Source organism: Prionailurus bengalensis, chromosome A1 (assembly GCF_016509475.1).
Source record: "Prionailurus bengalensis isolate Pbe53 chromosome A1, Fcat_Pben_1.1_paternal_pri, whole genome shotgun sequence".
NCBI lineage: Eukaryota > Metazoa > Chordata > Mammalia > Carnivora > Felidae > Prionailurus > Prionailurus bengalensis.
Window position 1 is genome coordinate 191,579,983 of NC_057343.1, and position 23,703 is coordinate 191,603,685.

At 40.5% G+C, this 23,703-nt stretch overlaps 1 protein-coding gene across 1 annotated transcript in view; it reads right to left on the minus strand.

The window, feature by feature from the left end:
- ITK (IL2 inducible T cell kinase) overlaps positions 1-23,703 on the minus strand; it is a 57,985-nt gene that overhangs the window by 22,973 nt on the left and 11,309 nt on the right. Inside the window, exons 2-7 of the mRNA XM_043597362.1 lie at positions 15,357-15,461; positions 13,328-13,409; positions 11,421-11,549; positions 8,123-8,163; positions 5,664-5,815; positions 1,297-1,362 (exon numbers count right to left, since the gene is read on the minus strand). Of these exons, the coding sequence (XP_043453297.1) occupies positions 1,297-1,362; positions 5,664-5,815; positions 8,123-8,163; positions 11,421-11,549; positions 13,328-13,409; positions 15,357-15,461 (575 nt within the window). The remainder of the gene's footprint in view (positions 1-1,296; positions 1,363-5,663; positions 5,816-8,122; positions 8,164-11,420; positions 11,550-13,327; positions 13,410-15,356; positions 15,462-23,703) is intronic.

Here is a 23,703-nt window from a genome sequence, read left to right on the forward strand (position 1 = left end):
CATTTTTTAAGAGCACAGGCCAGTTATTTTGTAGAATATCTTGCAATTTGGAGTTGTCTCTTATTTCTTCGTGATGAAATTCAAATTAGGCATGTTTCGGTGGGAATGTCACAGAAGTGATGTTGTGTCCTTCTCAGTGCGTCACATCAGGAGACCCGGGATGTCTGTTTGCCCTGTTGTTGATGTGAACTTTGATCACTTGGTTAAAATGAGGGCCTACCAGCTATTCCCACTTTATTGCTGATGAGTGATTTGTGAGAACATACTTTGAAACTATGTAAATATCAAACTTTCGCCTCCCTAGTTGTGATATTCATTGATGATTCTTGCCTGAATTAGTTGATACTTTGAGTTACAAATGGTGATTTTTAAACGTGATCTTACCTTGAACATTCATTAGCTGGCCTTCTATTTATTTATTTGTTTATTTATTTACCTATCAAGCTATCTGTTATTGATTCTTATTTTATCGATGGATTATAATCTATTACTGTCATTATTTATTTTGATACTCAAATTGTCTCAGATTTGTGCAGAAGGAACAATTTTAAGCTGACTTCTGTGCCCACTTGACACATCCACACGATTAAAATATTTGGGGGGGGGGCAATAATTCTTTACTTTTTGGTGCAAGGTGTTCCAAGTTCATCCTGTTCTTTCCCTGCATCAACTCTGAATCCCCAGCCATTTTTCCAAGAACTCCATTTTAGTGGGCAGTGTTATTTAGAAAGGACGATCTGTGAACACAATGTTGCTGTGGTGCTGTTGCTTCTGGGCCTTTCAGCAGCTGAGCAAGGGAATATACATACGTGGTATCCACTACAATTGGGTTTTATTAAATGTCAAGTAGTTCTGTTAAAATTATATCCATGTGAACCCTTCTATAAACAATGGCTTGAAATAAACAATACAAGCTAAGCAGATATTTAATACCCATTTGTCTGTTATTTTGGTATTGGAAGTATTGTCTTAGAACATGTTTTAAGTAAGTTTGTATTTGATCCAGTCTTCATAGTATTTTTTTTTCTCCTTAAGTAAGACCAAGATTCCTGGAAGAATCTTTTCCTTTCACCACAATCTTCATAGGTATCTTAGAATCATCTCTTTGATAAAAAGGGAGGTGAGTGCATATATCTTCCCCTTCTCCTATTTAGAGTGTTCCTCTACTGTGTATTTAGGGATCAAAGTACAAGAAGGAAAAAAAATCCTGGTACTTTTACAATCAACTAGTAATTTACTCCTAATCTAAGGAGGACTTTAGTACCATGTTTTTAGAAAACAAATAAAATATCTTACTCATAGGTTTCCAGGCTATTTGGAGACTTTTCCACCAGATAACTGCTTGGTACATATCCTTCATGCCTGTTAAGAGGGAAATTAGTGTTTAGACCATTATAGGACTAATTTTCACTTCTCCATTTTATAGGTTATTCAATCCACTAAAAGTCTTTTAAGGTAGGGGATTCTTGCATTATTTGGCATTCATAAGACAATTTAAAGTTTTAGAATAAAAGAATGGCGAAAAAAACCAACAATTTGCTATCTGTCAAAGGCAATAAATTTCACCATTAATATATGAATCATAATAAATAAAAAATTTTTATGTTTATTTTTGAAGGAGAGAGAGAGAGCATGAGCAGGAGAGAGGCAGAGAGAGAGAGGGAGACACAGAATACGAAGCAAGCTCCAGGCTCTGAGCTGCCAGCACAGAGACTGATGTGGGACTCGAACTCACAAACCTCAAAATCATGACCTAAGCCAAAGTCAGATGCTTCATGGACTGAGCCACACAGGCTCCCCTGAACAATAGTAAATAAAAAGTGGCTATTTTACTTAAAAAGATGTTTGTTGCTCTCCTCATTGTGAAATTTCCTCTGATGGAAAAAGGTCTCTATTTTCTCTAAGGAAACATTTTTTTTGGGGGGGGGGGTGTGATAGTCAGTATTTTTTCCACTTTAGTGCTTCAATTTTATATAGTCAGGAAACCAAAATAATTAAAATATAAAAAATCATTTTCCAACCACAGGTCCCAAAAGATACTGCCACTCAGCATCATAAGCTTTTAATTCAAGGACTCCCTAATGTTTCTTTTTGTTAATTCAACTCCTTCAGACACAAATGGTAAAACACGAGAAAAAAGAATAAAGTCACGCTGGATTTGGAGGTGGGACTTTCTTTTGAGCAGGAATACATATTTGTGCATAAACAAAGACATGGTGGATAAAGAGACCAATCGGCACCTCAAAATTCTTTACATTTGTGCATAACTTTGTATTTTTCAAAATAATTTCACATATATTATTGCATTTAATGCTACAAGGTGAAAACAATGTTTCTTCCACCTCTGGGCCTCTGGCTCCCTAAGTGTACAATGAGGGACCTAGATTGCACATAAAATTCCTCTAGAGTCTGACAGTCTATAAAAAGTTGCCTAAGAGTTTCTTGCTTTTTACTTCATTAAAATTCTTTAAATTTTTTAATTTTTTTAAATTTTTTTAAATTTTTTAAATTTTTTTAATTAAAATTCATTAAAGTACTTTAATTTTTGTATAACAAAGGCATTTTTCAATTTAGTGATTATGTTTACTGTGGAATGTGTAATCTATTTCACAGAATCGTTTTGGGGAGTGAAGATATCAAGAACAGGGATGTCAAATATGGGATGATTATCTCATATCTTGTGCCCATGGCTGACACTGCTAGTCAATCATGGCATGCTTCCTTCGGAGAATTGAACATCCAGCTTCAGAATGATCCTTAATGTGGTGCTCAAGGCAGTCTGGGCCAATTGATGGGGGTCAAGTCATTCTAAAATTTGCTATTTCTCTTCTATCTATCTTTTCAAATCCCTCTTAATTATGTCTGGTTTTGCCACACCATATGTTTACAATTATATGAATAGGTCAAATACCATTTTTGCTTTGAAATAGAATAACTGTGTTCTAATATGCCAGCCACATAATATTATGTGCTAATAGTATCCCAAATGGTAATTCTCTTCACTTGGATGTGGATGTAGGATTTGCAAAGCACCTTTCGCGTTTATCATCTCATTGATTTCCTCAACAATGTGAGATAGACAGAGCTGACATTATCGTCTGCATTTTACACAGAAGGAAATGGATCCACAGAGGTTAAGCGCCTTTTCCAAAGACATACAGCAGGACCAGCTGATGCTGAAGTCCAAGTCTTCTGTCTCCCGATCTTGTGTACTTTCCACTACACTGCACTATTACAAAGTACACTGGGGAAATTCCCAAAACACCAGTTAGACTCTAGGGTGTCCTCTTTGATGGCCTTTGAAGTGCAGAGCTGAGCATTTCCAAAGGCCACTGAGCAAAGGGTAAGCTGTCATTTGGGGAAATGCGACCTAGGAGAAGAAATTTCCTGGCACATCAGGTGTGCTAAATAAATGCCAGTTGATTGAGGGAGTGAATTTCTGAGTAAATTCCTCTAGTGTCTGTAGAAACGGACTGTCTTAAACATGTTTCTGATATGAGCCTCCTTATAATAGGCAAAGAGAAGGTGTTGTGGCCGGGCCTCACTTGCCTACACAAGTTGGCTAGAGAGGGAGGTTCCACATGAAGTGCTTTGGGGTCTCTTCCCAGCTAGCAAGCAACACTGTCTCCCAGGGCACATCGCAGTTCTTGAGCTAACTATATTTGACACCCCTTCCTCACTCCCCCTGCAGTGGCATCAAAAAGGATACTTAAAGAGAAGTCGCTTTGACAAAGAAAGTTTTGGTGCATGTAAACAGTAAAGCCTTAACCCTAAAGATATTTGTGTGCCTCTTTTTGAACTCATCAGATTAGCTTTTTTTTCTTTTTTAAGGTTAGCGATACCCAGTGTTGACACTCCCACACCCTATTGGTGGGTAGTGGCAATGTAAGTGTGGCAACCTTTCTGAGGGAATTATCTATCAAAATTGAGACCTACTCTGACTCAACAGTTCCATAATTAGAAATATGAAATACATATTTTTTCAAAAGAAAAATATATTTTCAAAAAATACGTATATTTGCAATTTTTTTTTCAAAATATTGCCCAGAAACATGAGTATGAGCAATACGAGTTCTTCACTGAGGACTTGTTTAAGATAACAAACAAAGATGGGCACCTGGGTGGCTCAGTCGGTTGAGCATCCAACTCTTGGTTTTGGCTCAGGTCATGATCTCACAGTGGTGGGATCGAGTCCCACGTCAGGCTCCACGTAGTCAGCATGGAGCCTGCTTCTGATTCTCTCTCTCTCTTTCCCTCTCTCTTTCTTTGTTTCTCTCTCTCTCTCTCTCAAAAATAAATAAACTTAAAAAAATATAACAAAGAAAACAAATACCCGGAAACTAGATGTCCCACCATTTCAGATTATTCAAGTACTTAATATAAGCATACCTTCCAAAACCATGCGATTATTTAAAAAATAAGGTATATTTCTATGTGCTGAAATGAAACGATCTCCAAGATATATTACTGAAGGTTAAAAGCAAGGTGAAGAGCAAAATCAATCACCTTAGTGCAAATGAAAAAAGGATGCATCTGTGTATGTATAACTTTTTTGTCCGGGATATACAAGAAACTGTTGATAGTGTTACTTTTGGAATTGACATGGGGACAAATGGAGGGGTAGCTTAGTTTTCATCTATATTTCTCTACTTTTATTTAAAAAAAATAAAACATCAATCTAGGCCATCCAAATGTTGCAGTGATGGAGTGTTTTTTTTTTTCTATATTTTTTGTCAGTAATAACCTCATACTTTAAAAATATATAAACCCCTGATATTAATATGCAAGGATGTTCATTTCAGGGTAGTTAATATTTGCAAAATATTGGAAACAATCTGAGTGCCTAACAAGGGAATTTGCTAAATTATGGTGCACTTTTGTATTGGATTTGTGCAATCATTGAAATCATATTCTGGAGAATATTCCAGGGCTTGGGTAAATACCTCTGACATATTAAAAGGAAAACCTAAAGCCTTCATAAAGCAGCATGGATCTGATGCCTTAAAACTAAGCACTAGTATCTAAGTCATGTACATCTCAGAGCATTCTGAAGGTTAAAACAGCAATTTTGTTGTATTTCAGATCAGAGAAGGGCTCATAAGTTTTTTTTTTCCCCCTTCAAAAGTCTCATAGTGGGCATTTGGTCTTTGCACAACTTAACTTTCTCTGTGGATCATTTAGATGGCTAGTTGAGACAGTTAGTGTAGCTAACTCTTTAGTATCTTCTTCCTGATGCCTTTTAATATAACCACCAATCTGTACCATCTCTACACGCCTTTTCTTTTCACCGAAAATAGACACTTCACAATGGGATGTACCTTCAGTCTCATCTGAACACTCAAGAACAATAGTGCTTCCATGTGGAACAAGCTGCCAATCTCCTACTCTGTGGATGTCAGTGAAAAAACCCAGGGAATTTTTAGATGGGCTTGGGGGCTGGGGGTGCTTAATAAGGGAGCATAGCAAGTGACTGTCTCTGGCACTTCTGAGAAGTAGAAAAACGTCTCTCAACCACTTCTTCCTTCCTCTTCCTTCTACCTTTGCTTTCCTCTCCTAACTCAGTGCAGTGGGCCTGCTGACAGAAGCAGGACAAATTGTCCCAGTGTTTTCTGTATCCCCACCTCACCCCAAGCACTGAGACAACAACCACAAAGATGCCTTACCCATTCCTGTCCTGCACTCTCCACCAGTGAATCTCGGAACTGTCCAGCAGGTAGTATTCCTCATTGCGTTGTAACGTAAGTTCCTGTGGGTCGTTCGTTTGGTAGTCATACAAGGCAATGACAAGGGTTTCTTCAGGTTCCTGGAGTGATCGCTGAAGGTAGGAGAAAACAAAATTGAGTGATGACGTAGAAAGGAGGTCAATTGTGGAACCAGGTCAATAAGTCCTGAAATGGTAACTTGCTCCTGGATCTAGGCCAGGTCAACACATGAATTCCTATAATCCACTGGGTATTCGCTGAAACCACCTGCCTTCTCTAGTTGGCTTTCTTTTATGAGTTAGGGTTATGGTGCTGAATGTGACACAAAGACACTCAGTACCTGGAATTAATTGCCCTCTCATTCTGTGTGGTGAATTCTGACCACAGTGAATTCCAAGCAGTCACATGCTTTTCACACAAGTCTGCTGGTTGCACGTTGCAGACTCTTTGCCGGAAGCATCATATTCTCGGTGAAAGTGATGCAGTGAACACTAGGTTATTCAGTCCATGCCTTTCTGATTTGATTTGTGGGTTTGTCCAGATCCAGAGGATCATAGACTATCAGAGCTGAAATGCCTCTGAGAGATCACTCAATCCATTCTTTTGTTAAGAATGCAGAAACTGAAGCCCACATGAGGAAATGGATATGGCCAAGCTTACCACATGAATTAGTCTTAAGGCTCTCTCTACTATAGCACATGTGCTCCCTTCTTCCATTTAGGGGCTCTCTTGACTACTCTCTACTTCTCAGTACCTTTTTAAAGACGACATAGTGAAGATGTGAGGAAGAGACTATAAAGCAAACAGTTGTGAACGTTCAGGATGGGCACACTTGCTACAGGTTGGCAAGTCTTGGGAGACAGTAAATACGGAAGAGATTGAGGTTACTGGCTAGGATGAGATTTGGCGTTGGGAAGCCAAAGTTTCTATTTTCACATTGAAGCCTTTGATGGTATAAAAATCCTGGAGATTTAGAAAGAAAAGCTTGTCATGGTGATGTGGTATGTCACCCCAGCTGAGCCCAGATTAGGATTTGAAGTCTCAATATCTGTGGAGCTCACAAGGTGGTGTATTGCAGTACTGAAGATAAGAATCATTGGGACTGAGGCTTTCACCTGAAGAGCTAATGGAGGAAGGAGTTAAATTGAAGGGCACCTGAAGATAAAGGAGGGATATGACATGGTATTCATACCATTATAGGACCAACTGATTGATCAATCGCTATGAAAAGAAAGGTCAGAGCAGGGTTCAAAAACCATGGTGGTACATTTCTATAGGAGGCATCTTGGACAGCTTTGGGGGCGATTTGAATGTCACAAAGGTTTAGGAGTGCTGCTAACATTTAGTGGCAGAGGGCCAAGAATGCAAAAATCTCTGCAGTATCCCATATACTGTAAAACTTTTGAATGTCCCGTTAGACATTCATGTGGTAAGAAACCTGCTTATAATAAGAATGGACAATAGTACTCTGAGCCTAGATCCTACCTCCACCCTATAGGTGGGATTATGGGCGAAACCATCTGCAAACCGGAGCTGGCTTCCCTAGAGTGGGCTTGGTATCACCTAAGTCTTGTAAATCAGTAGATTAGAGGAGTGTTTCTCCCACTTCAGTGTGCCACAGAATCACCTGGAGGTTTATTAAATTGCAGGTGGCTGGGCCCCTCTCCCAGAGTTATAAATATAGTAGGTGTGGGGTGGGGCCTGAGAATCTACAGTGCATTTCTAATAAGCTCCCAGGTGAAGCTGATTCTGCTGGTCCAGAGACCACACTTTGAGAACCACCATGTGAGTTAAAGCCCACCATCTCAGAAGCTCTGCTGCCTAGTAACTTACCTACTAAGTTGCTGAATGGCCTTGGAAAAGCCTCAAAACCTCCCTTGGGACTTGATGTCCCAAGGTTTAAAATGAGAATGAAACTATAACCCTCTGAAGTGGCTAGAATGGAGAGTGAGGGAAGGAGGCCTTCTCTGTATATATAAGTACACTCACACACACACATAAAGATATAGATATAGATATATATATCTTTGAAATAGATAGTAAAAGTATGGAAGTACTTAGAAAAATATAAAGTATTATCAAAATTAAGGTATGGAGGAAACACATCATTTTTCATAGATAGCTGTTATTGTACCCCACAGTGGTCAGGTGGGGGGATGCACAGTTTGGTACAATAAATTTTTGTTGAGTGAATAAAGTGAACTCAGGATTTAGTAACTGAGTGGTCCTTTTGCATAAACTGACCCATGAGACAGGTCCAAGAAACCCAGGGTGTTCATTTCGGCTGAATTACTACAACCTGCTGTATTTGCCCAGGATATGAGAAATCTGGGGGTGGGGGAAAATGCAAAGGGGACATGGCATTCAGGCACTTGCAGCACTGGGTGCCCATCATGCCCAGAGCTTGAATCCTCACTCACCCTGTTGTCTTCAGGAGTAGGAGGAAGAGGCTTCTTTGAAGCTGAAATGAGAAAAACAGAAAAAGAAAATGAGTATGAAACCGAATGTGCCCAACCGGAGGTGAAAATTCAGGGGGCTTTTCAGAGAAAAGCAGCCCTTAGGAGAACAACAGAAGAGCCAAGAAAGAAGGAGATGATAAGACACAGAGAAATGAAAACCAGCCTTATAGAGCCAGTTTTTTTTTTTTTAATCTCTTTTGGCCTCTTGGTTCCCCATTGCATTTTCTAGAACATTCCAGAAACTTCTAGAAGTTCATATTTAGTATTCCCAGAAAAAGCCTAATCCAAAGGTTGCTACAGAGGCATTAGGCTTGTGTCTTTCTCTGTGGGCCAGGAGACCTCCACAAAGTCACCTACCACCTGCTCAACCCCGGAGTGGGAATTGGTGACTCAGGGTAACAGTGAGTCACTGGCTTCTTGAGGCAGCCGTGGGCTTGGGGAGAGGGTGGGTGAGGTAAGGGGTCATTGAGTTATTTTTTGGGAGGGCTGGAATCTACTTTTAGTTACATTAACACTTCTGAGCATGTGTTCTTGCTGCCTTCTCCAAACAACACACACTCAGCACCTCTCTCTCTCTCTCTCTGTTTGTGTCTCCATGTCTCCGTCGCTTTACCTCTCCTCTATGCCTTCTTTTCTCCTTTGTCCTATCTTCTTTATCTCTCTTTTCTTCTCGCCTTCCTTTCATCTCTTCCTCTCTGTCCTTCAGTATTTTTCCTTTGAGGCACTGAAAAGGTCAGGCTTAGAATCAATAGACCAAGGTCGAATATCTGGGAGTATGTGTGGCATGGGAGGCAGCACATAGGCTTGTGCTCAGTTCAAGGATTATTTAATAATTAGAGATAAGACAGGAATAGGCTCCATAAGTAGGTGGTGAGATCCTCATCTCTGCATGAGATTGACTCATTGCATGAAGTTGATCCCTGCCTGAGTTGGACAGTAACTGTCAGGATTGCGAGTAGAGGAGACCCACACAGTGACATGGGACCCCACCCCCTGTGCTAACACTTTAAGCACAGGCAGGGTGGGGTACTGACTTGGCTTTGTGACTAACTGAGAAGAAGAAAACAAGCATAACGGGAAGCATGGTTCCTATTCAACACTCAACTCAGGGCACCAAGAGACTGATGTTGTAACCCTAGCTCCACTGGGAAGGAGCTGTGTGGCCTTGGTCTCCTTCCAGCCCTGAACATTCTGCAAGGGTATCTCTTCCTCCAGCCTTGCTCTCCCCTTCTTTCCTCTTCCTCTGTGTGAAGTTGGTATGTAGTGACATCAGGGCCAGTTCTGGTTGCAGAAATGAATGGGGTATAGCAGGGTCCATTTTTTACCCAACCACCTCTGCTGTTTTCCAGACATACACATACATGCTGCTATATTTCAGCTTCATATTCTTCTGTCCACAAATAAAAAAGACTAGTAGGTGCAATTGCCATTTATTGAGAGATAAGAAAGTGCCAGCAAATGTGCTAAGAGCTTTCCACGACCCCATTGTTGAAACACAAATGCAGGACCACTAGCAGAGTGACTGTATGGCAGTTAGGCCTGAGTTCATGTGGGAGGAGTTCAGCATGACCAGCTCTCTCCAACTGTCATCTAGGTGCATCATTCAGATGTTCCTCACACCTCAATCATATGTCTACCACTCAGTGGAGGGGAGTGCTGTGCACCCTGAAGAGGGACAGCTGCAAAATGCACGGTGAAGATGGAAAAATGGAAACAAAGATTCAAAGAATTTCAGAATTGACAAGGGACTTAGAGATTATTTCATCTTAGGAGCCCTAAAGCTTCCCCTAACATTTGAGAGATGAGGACATTAGGGCCCTTGGGGGCCGAGTGAGTGATCCAACAGCCCGCAGCCAAGTGCTGGCAGGAATCTGGAGACCAGATCTCTGGCTCTGGAAATGGCTTTCACTCACTGGGGAAAGCCCATGCCATCTTGTTATTGTGATGGGTTCCACCCATATAAACCCTTCTGTTTCTTTTTTATGAAATACTCTTTATGAGTACAGACCATAGGGTAATGCCGAAGATCACTGACTTCTAAAACTAGGTATATATTGTTCCTTGGGGCCATGGGATTGGTAACTTTAAACTTTCTCTCCCAAGGTGGAGGGTGAGAGGTGGGGGTTTTTAAAGTGGTACTAAGAGGGGCTGTGACTCAGGAAGCCACGGAAAACCCAGCCATGGGTTACATTTAGCACATCCGCCTTGGGTTGTCAATCCGAGGTAGTAGGTTTTAGTGCAAAAAAGAAACTGACAGATGAGAAAAGGTGGCTAGGGTAAGAGAGGTTGAGAAGAGGGGAGAATGGACGCAAAACAATTCACACCATCCATCATTCCTATTCAACAATGCCTTTACAGAGCACTTCTCCCTGTGTGACCTTGAGCATTCCAAACTGCTCAAGGCGTTCTGTTTCTGTGACCTCACACATCTACCCCAGATGACTGTGAGGAATGCGAGCACATCATGTGTAAAAGTGCATGCAAGTGAAGTTGCACTTCATTGAAAGGTCAGGTCCCAGAGCCATCACAGAAGAGAAAACCGAGTTACACACCAATCGTGAGTTCCAGAGCCTTGGACCTCCAAGGACCAGAAACAATGTCTTTTGTTTTCATTTTGTATTTAGGCCATGGCCTCCTTTTCTCTGAGGTTATGGAGATAAACGGCAAATTTGAAGGGGACGCAGTGAAAAGCCACAGAGTACAATAGACAGCTTTTGATTTTACTTTCTTCCCCTCCAAGTGTATAAAGTTGAGCTGGTATAATTAAACATGTCTGTGACGTGGTGCTACTGTAACAAATAAATAATATTCTATACATTTGAGGCTTTCTCTACAACTTGAGATTTAAGTAGACCACGCCATTCACATTTTCTAACTTGCGGGTTATATAGTAGTGCTTCCCAAGCTTACTTTGCACACAAATCTCCAGGGTATCTTGTTAAAACACAAATTTTGATCTGGCACCTGGGATGGGGCCAGAGAATTTACATTTCTAACTAGCTTCCAGATGATGTTGACACTACTGGTCCAAGGACCACACTTTTAGTAGCAAGGAGCTATAAAGACATAAGGTTTGAAGTGGAAACAGATCAACAGACTAGTGTTAGAGGCGGATGATTTCCCTCCAACAGTTCTGAAGATGCAGAATTTTGTATTCAATCCTCGACACCCATGATGATGGGAAGCTGAGAGCTTTTACTTCCTCCTGCTAGAGAGGTCGGTCATTTTACAAGAAGAAAGGGAATTCCCAGTCTCTTACCATTCTTGGTTGGATCGTACTGGGCACAGCCCACTGCGAGCTTCTCCAGCTGAGCACAGCACCTCCACCTCCCATCCATCCAGAAGTTAGGATGATACATGGGTACCAAACTGTTATTGTTCCTTGTTTCTGAAAGAGATTGGCACCAGCAGAAGAGTTATTTCAGGTTATTCTATCAAGGACAACCAACTTCTCAACTCCTTGAGATTGGACCCTGCTGTGTGAGCCTGAGTGAATAGTACCTGGAATAGTCAGAAAAATAGCCTTTTGCCCAAGCATGTACATTTATGGAAGAGTATGTGTTGGATGTGGTCATCATCAGGTCTGGGTTCTTGTCTGACCTTGGGTTAATTGTGTGTCCCTAGATTGGGCAACACCCTCATCTGAGCCTCATTTTCCCCACGGTGCAATGAGATTCTTAGACTGGATCAGTGGGCCCCACAGAAGTGCCCAAGGGGCAATGTGAAGACTGAGCAGGAGGGATTCCTGCCCCTTCATCTCTCCCCCCTTCAACCACAGGAATTTTGCTTTTATCTCTTCTAGATTTGTGGCTTTAAAATTAGATTTTGGCAAGATTAAAAAAAAAAAAGAGGTTCTCCTGCTGAAAGAAAAAAGAAATATAAAAAGTGGAGAACTCGATAGACCATCTCAAATGCTCCTTCCAGCTTTAATATCCTGTGAGTAAACCCCTACGCAGAGGGAGAATGGCCAATGAACATAGTTGGGGTTCTTTTGATAACTTTTTACTCAGTGTTTATTCTGAGCCTCATGATTTGAGAATATTCTCCAGCTTACCCAGCGCTTGTCTGTTCATATCCTATTTGAGACAACAACCTTGGAAGAAGATAAGAATTGTATTTTTATTCTCATTTTCAGATAGAGGCATCACGGCTCTCAAGATTCCAAATGGCTTGCTTATTCTTAGTCCTAATAGCTACTTAGAGACAGATTAATATCTGAACCCACTTCTCCTGCAAACCCAGGGCTTCAGGCTAAGTAACAGGACTTTCTTTGCGTTTCATTCTAAGTGTCTGCCGTGTCTTAACTCATTTATTTCTCACAATAACCCTGTGTCTGATTATTACAAGTCAGAATTTGTAGATGTAGAAATGAAGACACTGGAAGGTCAGGGAACTTGCCCAAGGTCACATACTAATAATTGGCAGAGCTGGGATTTTCACCTTAGCAGACTGGCTGCACATGTCATGTATACCCAAACGCTGTGCTGGTTCTAATTATGCTGTCAACAAGGTGAGCCTTAAGAAATACCGTTCCTGATGATCTGAAAGCTTTTAAAGTTACCTAACATTTACGGGGTGCCAACGATGGGCCAGGCTAGTTCCGAGGGCTTTACTCACAGCAGTTCTGGAGGCAGGTACTATTATTATCATTCCCTCCTCCTTTCCTTTTTTATAGATGGGGAAACTGAAGCACAGAGCAGCTGAGGCAGTTGCCTACGCACACATGGCTAGTAAGTGGCAGAGCCAGGATTCAAACTCAGGTCATCTAACTCAAGGGCCCATCCTCTTATTATTCCCACTAGACCAGGAGTTGGCAAAGTTTTTCTTAAAGGGCCAGATGGTCAATATTTTAGGTTTTGTTCAGCAGCAGGCAAAATCAATATATTATGGAGGTACTTCTATAATCTTTTAAAATATGACCATTTAAAAATACAAAAACCATCCTTAGCTTGGAGCTTTATAAAAACAGGTGGTAGACTGGATTTGTTTGACCCTACATGGTACTGATTGTTGCCTCTTGGGCCCAGGGTGAAAAGTTGGGATCCAACACCAACACCAAAAGTGAGAAATATTTGACCGTCAGCTGTCCTTGATCTTACTACGGAGTCCAAGCCTGCCAGAGGATCAAGGGATCTCAGGGACCGATTTGCATAGGGGAGTTATTACCTTCTTTAAGGGCCAGAACCCAGCGCTGCCGGCTCTCACGGTCTGGAGCAAACACATACAGGAGGTAATTGTCATGCACAACCTGGAGGTACACAGAGTCCAAGATGAGCAGTGCGCCCAGAGAGCAGGATGATTGATAGCAGGCCCATCTAGCTTACTGGGTCAAGAGTGGGCCCTCAGGTGTTTGTCATCATAAAGGCAAACATCTGGGCAATTAGGGGACTGGTGTCCTTTTTATCCAAATATTTGAATTCACACAGGGTGAAACTCCACAGTTCAGACTACTTGTCTGAGATTCCATGTTGCCGGTAAGCAATTGCTAAATTAAAATAGCTGGAGGGACGCCTGGGTGGCGCAGTCGGTTAAGCGTCCAACTTCAGCCAGGTCACGATCTCGCGGTCCGGGAGTTCGAGCCCCGCGTCAGGCTCTGGGCTGATGGCTCAGAGCCTGGAGCCTGTTTCCGATTCTGTGTCTCCCTCTCTCTCTGCCCCTCCCCCGTTCATGCTCTGTCTCTCTCTGTCCCAAAAATAAATAAACGTTGAAAAAAAATTAAAAAAAAAAATTAAAATAGCTGGAGAAAAAACTCTCCATGTGACAGCACATTTATTTCTCATACTAATTTTTTTTAAAAAATGTTTATTTATTTATTTTTGAGAAAGAGAGAGAACACAAGAAGGGGACAGGCAGAGACAGAGAACGAGAAGGAGACACAGAGTCTGAAGCAGTCTCCAGGCTCCAAGTTGTCAGCTCAGAGCCCAACACAGGACTGGAAACCACAAACTGTGAGATCATGATCTGAGCCGATGTCAGACGCTTAACCGACTCAGCCATCCGGGAGCCCCTCTCATATTAATTTTTAAGTGATTAACAGAATCTTTCTGTCATATGAAAGAGTAAGATACTAGACGAAAAAAATTACAATTGAGACTTTAAAAGCTTCTTATTTTGAAATAATATAAGACACCCAAGAAGTTCCAAAAATAGTACAGGATCCCTGTGTTCTTTTCACCCACCTCTCCCTAATGATTATAGAACCATAGCACAGTTCCCAAACCAGGAAGTTGACATTGGTCCAAAATGATTAACTAAACTATAGATCTTCTTTGAAATTCACCAGCTTTTTCTCATGAATTCATTTTTAATTGGAATTTTAATGACGGGAAAATACATGTTATTCACTTCAATTACTAAATATTTCAATTCACAGAGGTCAACTTTCTAGTAGGAAAAGAATCCTTTTCTGTTTCACGTTAAAAATGCGATATTTACCCCTCAAATTGGCAAAGAGGAACCGTACCCTAGAATGTACAAAGAGATATCCACTCCTTCAGAGTCACAGATGCCAAGAGTGATGCCAAAATTTGGACAATGTCATGACCTAAAGACCAGAGATAACCTTTACCAACTCTGTCCAGTAGAACTTCTTGCAATGATGAAAACATTCTATAATCTGTGCTATCCAGCACATAGCTATTGAACATGTGAAATGTTCATCCGTTCAGTGGGCTTAGTGTGACTCAGGAACTGAATTTTCAATATTGGTTAATTTAATTTACATATAAATATTAAACATACACCTGTAGCTAGTGGCTACTGTATTGGACAATACAACTCCATACAGTTCTCAGATTGTAAAATCTGAGTCTTTTTGTCCCAGAACCTCCAAACAATTATACTCGAGTACTGCAATCTGTTGACCCAAATCATAAGTAAATGGCACTTAAGAGTATTAGGCTTGGGGCCTTTGACAGTTTTTTTCTTTGCTCTAGGGGCAGAGAATTGGGACTTCTGTTGAGGCAGGGAAGACATGAGAGAAAGAGAAATGAGGAATTACACCTTTTCAAAATTTTGTGATTTGAGGGATGAGTGAAGCAATAATTGAAGGAACACAGTAGCTTTCTTCTGGCTTAGTTTAAGACCTAACTATAGATCAGAGTCATCCCTGGTCTACCTTCTATTACAATGACTGAGACTTTCAACAATCATGCGAGGAATAGGAAGCTAGCAATCTCAGGCATAGTGGACTTACCTGAAATGGATATTTATAGTGGCATGGGATACTAATGTCACTTTTCACAATCTCAACACATTTGATTCGGGAGAGTTCAATGGAGCCCTTCAATGTGCGCTTTTTCTGTGGGGAAAAAAAGCACATTCCATTTAAAGAAGAGAGAAGACCATATTTTTGTCCAGGTTGGTTGTAGAAATCCACTACTCTATAGATAAGATCCGTTAGCTTTGTAAACTAATCCCCCATGTATCCAGAAGTTACTTCTTGGCCCTTAGTGCCTAAGAGAGACACTCTGAGCCAACTCCTGGGAGAAACTGCCCTGTTAATTGTCTCTAATGGGGTCACTGATTTTAACTCATTGAGCAAAGGCACCTTATATCTCAGTGACCTTGTGACAAACAGCGGCATTTGTAGAACTTGTAGCTGGGGTGGGTAGTGCAGTATAGGAAACCAACTATACATGTGCCTGTTTTCTCTGTTTTGTGCCTTATTAGCACAGTAGTTGAATTCAGGCATGTCCTGCATGGTGATGTATACTTTCAGTGGCACCTTTCTTTTCTACGTATGGATTCTCCAGGTCCCTTTTATTTATTCACAATCCCACAATGACACTTCTGTAGGACATTTCTGACTCTGCTCTATAACTACCTCTTCTTCATAGCCCCATCATCTGGTCCCATGTCTCATTTCCTTGGAAGTTTGCTAGATTTCTTTCCTTGGTAATTAATTTACATTATGGTCATGCGACAGTCATGACTTATAATGATGCTATAAACATGTTACTCAATTCTAAGGGTCCTTGTACTTGGAAAGTGGATTCCAGGGGATGTTACCCAATGGGACAGATTCTATTGTGAACTATCAGGCTCCAAGGAAGGCTAGTTAGGGAAAAGTTTTTGTGGAGCAGAAGCTTTTCTCAAGTGCCTGGAATTAGGCTTCCATTGAGAATAGAATTTAATTCAGATATGGAACTGTTGCAAAATACTTTGTTATACCTTATCTTTTAGAAAAAGGTAAAAAATGGTGGTGAATTGGGCAAAAGTTGGAAAGGGCTAGATTCAAAGTTAAGTTCTGTTTTCTTCTTTATTTTCTGTCTGGATGATCTATCCATTGATATAAGTCGGATGCTAAGGTCCCCAACTATTATTGTATTACTGTCAATTTCTCTTTTTATGTCTATTAACAACTGCTTTATGTATTTAGGTGCTCCAATGTTGAATACGTAGATATTTACAATTGTTATATTCGCTCATTGTTGGTTCCTTTATCATTGTGTAATGTCCTGCTTTGTCTCCTGTTACCATTTTTGTTTTAAAGTCTTATTTTGACTAATGTAAGTATTGCTACCCCAGAATTTTGTGTATGTGCATGTCCATTTGCATAGAATATCTTTTTTCATTCCTTCACCTTCAGTCTTTATGTGTCTTTGGTTTTGAAGTGAGTGTTGTAGGCAGCATACAGATGAGTTTTATTTTTTTATCCATTCTGTCCCCCTATGTCTTGATTGGAGCATTTAGACAATTTATATTTAAGTTATTATTGATAGGTATGTACTTATTGCCATCTTGTTACTTGTTTTCTAGTTGTTTTTATAGTCCTTCTCTGCAAAGTTGGCTCAGCCTCTAACTAGCAATGTGACCTTGGACAACACATCTCACCTTCCTGTACTTCAATTTTTACATCCACTAAGTGAGGATAGTAATGCCTACCTTGTAAAGATTATTTGGGGAATAAAATGGGTGTATGTAAACAAATTGTTTGGCTTATAATAGATGCCCTCGATAAAGGGTACTCTCCCAACTAAAGAGGTTAAGGAAATCCTAACTATGGTAAGAGAGTCATGACATCGTAAAATTCTCCAGAAGAGAGCTCAGTCTGTACTTCCTAATTTTTGATACCCAGCCCGTTTGCTGGCCTTTGCTTTAGCAGCTAAGGCACAGAAGTGAGATTAAAAAAAAAGTCAAGAGGTGAAAAGTATCCTCTGTCAATTACAAGGAGGCTTTGTGGTGCTTCTTTTTAAATTTTCTTTCTAAAAAATACTTAATTCTTCAAGTATAAAACTTATCTGTGTAAAATAGTATGGAAGTATGTTAAGAAAGTATTTATAGTCTCATATTATTCCACTCTTCTCCACAACCTTGAGGTACCCAAGTTTAACCATTTGGAATGCATTTGTCTTTCCCACACACATTTATAGGATATATACAAACAAAAACAAGCATCTGATTCACATAGTGGTCTACAGCTTGCTTTTGTAACCTAAGGATGTATTAAAAGGTCAGTTTTCCCTTAAAAACCTCTGAAAACATGTGTCCTTTGGGCTCAAAATATCTTCTCATTTAGAGTCTTCCACAGCTACAAATAAATGCCTTGGTCCTGCCCATAATCATAGTTGTTGGCGATGGTTAATCTGTTTTTCAAAAACAGAAGAGCACAAGGGAGTTACCTTTTCAACAACCTTCTGTTGCTATGGGTAAACAGGGAGGCTGAGTTTTGAGGTTATCTTGTTTTTTGACCTTTATTGCATTGTTTCCTTAGTAGTATATATAATGAAATGCAACAAAAAGCTCATGGCAGTAATATGACAACTCTGTTTGCAGACGTGTTTGTCCTTGGAACCCACTAAATCCTGTGCTCCCTGAGAGAGAAACCAGGACATCTATCACCGAATCTTTAAGGCATAGCGACAAGCCTACAACAGATGCTCAGTCAGAATGATATGAACAAAGGGCACCACTTTGAAACACAATTTAAACAATCTCAGTCAGGTATAAGGCTAATGCATTTATCTACTCAGGAAATATTTACTGGGGAGCCAGCTACAAACTAGGTGCTGTTCTGAGAGCAGGAAATAGATGAACTTGGTAGACTATGTAAAGGAGCTTCCAGTCTTGTTGAGAAGGCAGGCAATGAAACAAGTGCTATAAAGAGAATGGAATAGGTTGAGGTGACCAACTTGTGGACAGGGGAGGCCTGTCTGGAGAGAGGACATTTGAGAAAAGATCAAACAGTTGAAAAACGATCCAGACATGAAGTCTGGTGGGGAGGGTGGTGGTAGGTACCCTATGTAAAGTTCACAGCAAGAGCAAAAGTCCCAGGGTAGCAAAGTTTTGGATATGTAATGGCTGTTACTAGCCTGGGATCATCATAACCAGGGTATAAAGTGGAGGTAAGTATTAACCAGAGTTGTGAGTAGGGATAAAAGTTCTGTGTGCGAGTTCTAAAGCAGTGTTGCCTAATAATAGCAGAATGTGAACCATACACGTAACTTAAAGTTTTCTAGTAGCACATTAAAAGAAAGCAAAAAAAAAGAAACAATGAAATTAATTTTAAGAACATATTTTGTTTGCCTCATTATATCTAAAATATCCGTTCAATGTGTAATCAACATAAAAAAAATTAATGAGCTACATTACTTTTTTGCTAAGTCCTTGAAATCGTGTATTATACAACACATCTCAATTTGGACTCGCCACATTTCAAGTGCTCAGTGGCCACACATGGCTCTGGCCCCATTATCGGACAGTACAGCTTCAAGATACCCAAGAAAGTGTTCTCCTCTAACCTTACATTATATCCTTTGACCTCTTAATATTCATTGACTTTAAACAAGGATTTTAAGAGGCATTGTGTTTTAACAGCCTGTCAGGTAAGCTTACCGTCAGGTTTGTTCTTCAGTAGGAATGGATTTCACATTTCACCATCAAAACTCACTCTTCATCCTAAATGGCTGCCCTGAGGTCAGTTGTCCTCAAATCTCTCAAGATCAGATATGTGAAAAACAAGAGACCCGCTGTGCATCCCCCCCCAGATGGGTCCTGGGGAGTAGCTGGTCTGTGAGCTAAACACAGTTTCATCTCTGAGAAATGGTGATTGCCTGTAATCATCCCAAACAACTGTGCTATTTCTGAAAAAATTCCAGGGTAACCCTTCCAAGGAAACCACATAAGAGCCATCAGGGAAAGAAAGACACCAAGTAAAACCTGCCCTCATTCTTGTCATTCCATCTATATCACTTGGGGTGAAAGTCGCAGGACCTCACTTGGCTTGGTCTTTTTTCTCGGCCATGTTCAAAGCTACAGTTTCCTCATATTCCAAAGCTTCTCCCTGGACACCTGACGTGTGTCAAACAGAATCCAACAAGATGCTGGTGCCCACATATTTGCACAAAGGCAAGCTTGTGCCAGCAGCTTTTATATCCCCTTTCTTTTTATGTTAATATATTGTATAAAATAGAATTTTAGATTGTGAGTTTCAAAGAGAGAGGCAGGGAACAAAACCAAAAGAAAGGACAATTAACGTTTTTGAGCACTTCTTATACCTCGGGCACTCAACGGGCCAGAGCCAATTTAATCCCACGATCCTGCAAAGTATCATTGCCCCACCTTGCATGTGAGGAAATTGAGGTTCAGAGAGGCCAAATCTCTTACTAAGCAGGAGGGCAGGATACAAGCCCAAGCCTAGGACCCCAGAGCCTGAGTGCTTAACTAATGTGTTTCATGGCTCTTGCTCTTCCCCCAACTTCCCACAGGAGATTTTCATTCTCCGAACTCCCCACAGGGAACAATCAATTGCACGATCGATGCGCCAAGCTGTGACCCAGCAGACATTTGTCTGTGCCCTATTTGGTTGTGCAATGCTTATGCTGGATTTGAGAGGGAGAGCACATTCTCTGCTTCCTCAGAATAATTCCCTCCACTTCACTCCTATGACAGTGGCTCCTTGGCTGTTTGGCTAGTCCAGCAGGTACGACAGTGAGACGCGATGTGTCTGATACCTAAGAAAGGTATCTGAAAAACAGCAGAACTTCAGCTTTCTGCTTTGGAGAGGCAGAATGGGCGACGACTGGAACTTTCAGGTCCGGTAGACCTGCATCTGCCTGACCAGCTGTGCAATCTGAGGCAAGTATCTCAACTTCTCAATTGCCTTGTTGTTTTTAAAGTGAGAATAATAATCGTCCCTGAATCATTGGGCTAACTTAGAGGACTTATAAAAAAGCCACATAAACCTACTAGCAAAATAAACTTCATTCACATAACAAACCAATCACTCAAGTTAAGTTACCCGCTTTCCTTTCCTTGGCTTCCCCCCAAAATAAGACCTTGTTCTCTTGTGTCCACATTTTGGGAGTGATTTTCTTTTGGGCAAATATGTAACCAGGAGCCACCATTTGGGAAGGGCAACATTAATTTTTAACTGGCAATACTGGTGATTTTGACATTTTGGAGTCATTTAATTTGCAAATTATCTGTAAAATCAAATTATTTGCAAAATGAAAAGGGGCCTGTTTCCTGGTCTCCTGACCGTGTTGCATTTCCTCTTCCAGGGCTTTTGCTTTCTGCTTTTCTTCAAACTCGCCTGTCAAAACCTTCCTCAAATGGTCATTCTCCAAAGGTTTAACTCACTGATAGATTAAAGGTTGGCTTGTTTCAGAGGAGTTTGGATTAGGACAGATATTAGAAACTGAGGCCAGGAAGGAGCTTTGATAATTGAATTTTGGGCATTAGGGGAGAGAATATTTTTCAAAGGGGGGAGTGAGACATCTAAGACTTTCCCGGATCACACTGTAAAAGTAGCCACATACTGCCTTTATCAGAGTTTCTTTATGATTAGAAAGTCTTACTGGTGATGATTTGAACAAGGCATTTCAAATATTTTGCTCAATGCCTCTTCCAGAGTGTAGTATATTGTACAAATGCGAAATGGCGCAATGACACCATTGAAATTAAAATTGATGTCATGTGAAATGAAACTTAAGTCACTGATTTGAGGGTTATTCCCCTGTGCCCCCCCCCCCCCCCACAGCAGAATGCCAGTTCTAAACTTGACTTGAGGGGTCTTCCTGAGTTTTAGTTTCATCCTCTCTGCAACACATGCTCAAGGTAGCCCCTGAATTTGCTCCCAGTTTCCCAGCTCAGCTTTCTGTCTTTTATGACAAAGGGTACCTTTGTCTCTGCAGGGGAGAAGAGCAGAGATTCAGAACTCACAAACGCCACGGTTTGAAATCTCTGTGGTGACAAGTAACATAGGGCAAACTTGGCTTAGTTCTTTGGGCTTAGTTCTTTTAGTTCTTAAGGTGTAATGAGATTGTTGACAGCTGCCTCTCAGGGTTACTGTGACCTGAGCTGTGGAAAGGCACCCAGCACATTGCCTAATACCCAATAAAGATGTGATCATTAGTATCTCAATGGAAAACACCAGTTTCTTCTAAAACACCCGTGCAACTTGTGATACTGTTGCTGGCTCCTCTCCCCTCCCCAACCTGTCTTCCCAACCTGTCTTCATCTGGACCTACCTCCATGAATCTTTGCAATTCTGGGAGAATCTGAAATTAAGGGAGCATATTTTGAGGCTCCTGGGCTGACTTAAAGTTAGGAAACTCTGATCCATCCCACACCAGCCTTCTTTCCTTTCCCCTTTTCTGTAACACCTTTTAGTCATAGCTAAACCAGAGTCAACTGGCTTTCCTCACCTCAGCTTTTCACAGTGTGGTTTTTAATGAGGCTGGTTGTGCTGTGGGGAAATCTAGCTACCCTTAAAGTCGTCCATCTTGTTCGTAATATCACCCTGACTCTCCAAGAGAAAAAAAAAAGTGAGGCTTTTACCCTAAAAGGGAAGAAAAAGCAAGAAGAGAGAAGAAAGAAAGAAAGAAAGAAAGAAAGAAAGAAAGAAAGAAAGAAAGAAAGAAAGAAAGAAAGAAAATGGACTATACTGTTGTATAGTTTCCAGAGGGAAATTTGGGATCTTTCTTAAAAGTATGAGTGGACTTTCTCACAAGAAACTGTTAAGAGCAAATACTTGTGGGAACAGTTCTGGTGTTTGGAAGTAGGAAGAGAGCTCTCTTTCAACCTCATATCTTTCTATACTCTTTCACTTTTGTACCACAAACTTGTATTTGTTATATTTAAAAACAAAATATAAACAAACGCGTTTTCCTTATAGGATTTATCCTACAGGAACATTTGTTCAAAATATATCAAGATGTAGGGAGAAGGATTTCATAACGGCCTTATTTATTTCAATAAAAAAACCCTAGAGAACCTCAACTATTCATCCATAGACAAATGGTTAAATTAGTTATGGTTCATCCATCCTGTAGCCGTTAACAAAGAGGTCTACATGGAGGAACAAAAATGTATACATTAACTGAAAAAAGCAGATGTAGAGCAAAAGATGGAGCCTCACCGCATTTTTGGAAAGAGAAATAATAAAATACATAATAGGAAATGCAAAACTCAAATAATACAAGGAGGAACCCTGCTGACACTGGCTCTCCCTCGTGGGTGGCACTATAGCCGACTTTGACAGGGTAAGTGTGATGTTTTGGTAATATTTGAAGTTGTTGCAGGGAGCATGTAAATTTACTAAGCAGAAAAGTGAAAATAATATTTTAAAGCAGTCAGAAATTTAAAAACACCACCCTGTACTACAACTTTGCAGATTTCTGTGGGAGAGGGCTGAGGGGTACACGTCGAATGCTGGGTGTGCAAAATGATGCAGCTTTTTGCCCTTGTAGCCTCCTGACCCCATTAGCAGTCAGTGGCAGCCAGGCAGCCCCTGTCACCTGCTCTTCTTTCTTCTTTATCCATGGAGGTTCAAGTTCACGACGGGTCCTCTCATCTTCTTGGGTGATAACCATTTTCTTCATAGATTCCATAGGCTTTTATGTGGGTATATTTATTTTAGAAGTAAAGCAATACTTCAGGAATAATTTCTAGGCCTCGTTTATGTTAGATAAAGATATAGTGGTCCTAGCCTTTCAAAAGCATTTTTGTTTAAATTTGTTTTCAAAAGTGAACAGAGAAAAGGACTTATATAGAAACCAAGAGCAAGAAGCGGGTGCTGAAGTAAATCCTCAAGGTTCCCTGCACATTTTGTCTCTGTTCTGTGAATGCTTTTTCAAAACCCTCCTTCTTTCCAGAATAGGCCATTTGAGATTTTTAATGAATTTGAAACTGTATATTTTTTATATGCCTTTCAAACATTGGAGAGTCAATAGCCAAGGCATATAAATTAGCAACCTCACTACATTTCAGAAAATAACCCTAGCACAGAGGTGATGATCAACGAATATTTGTTAATCGGTTGATTGAAGGAACAGCAGGTTAGACTAAGTGTGCAGCAGAAAGTGTTGTGTGTGAACCCTATGACAAAACTCTTGATAGGATTGATTTGAATAAGATTTCCAGAATGATTGGCAAGTGGATACAAATCTCTTGACAATGAAAAGATAGGTCAAAACCAGTCTGCACAAAGGGCTGAGCTAATAAAGAACTCCTACAAATTATTAAGGAAAATATTAACAACATTATAAAGAAATGGGAAAAGGAATATAAATTGTTCTTAAATATAGTAAAGAAAGGCT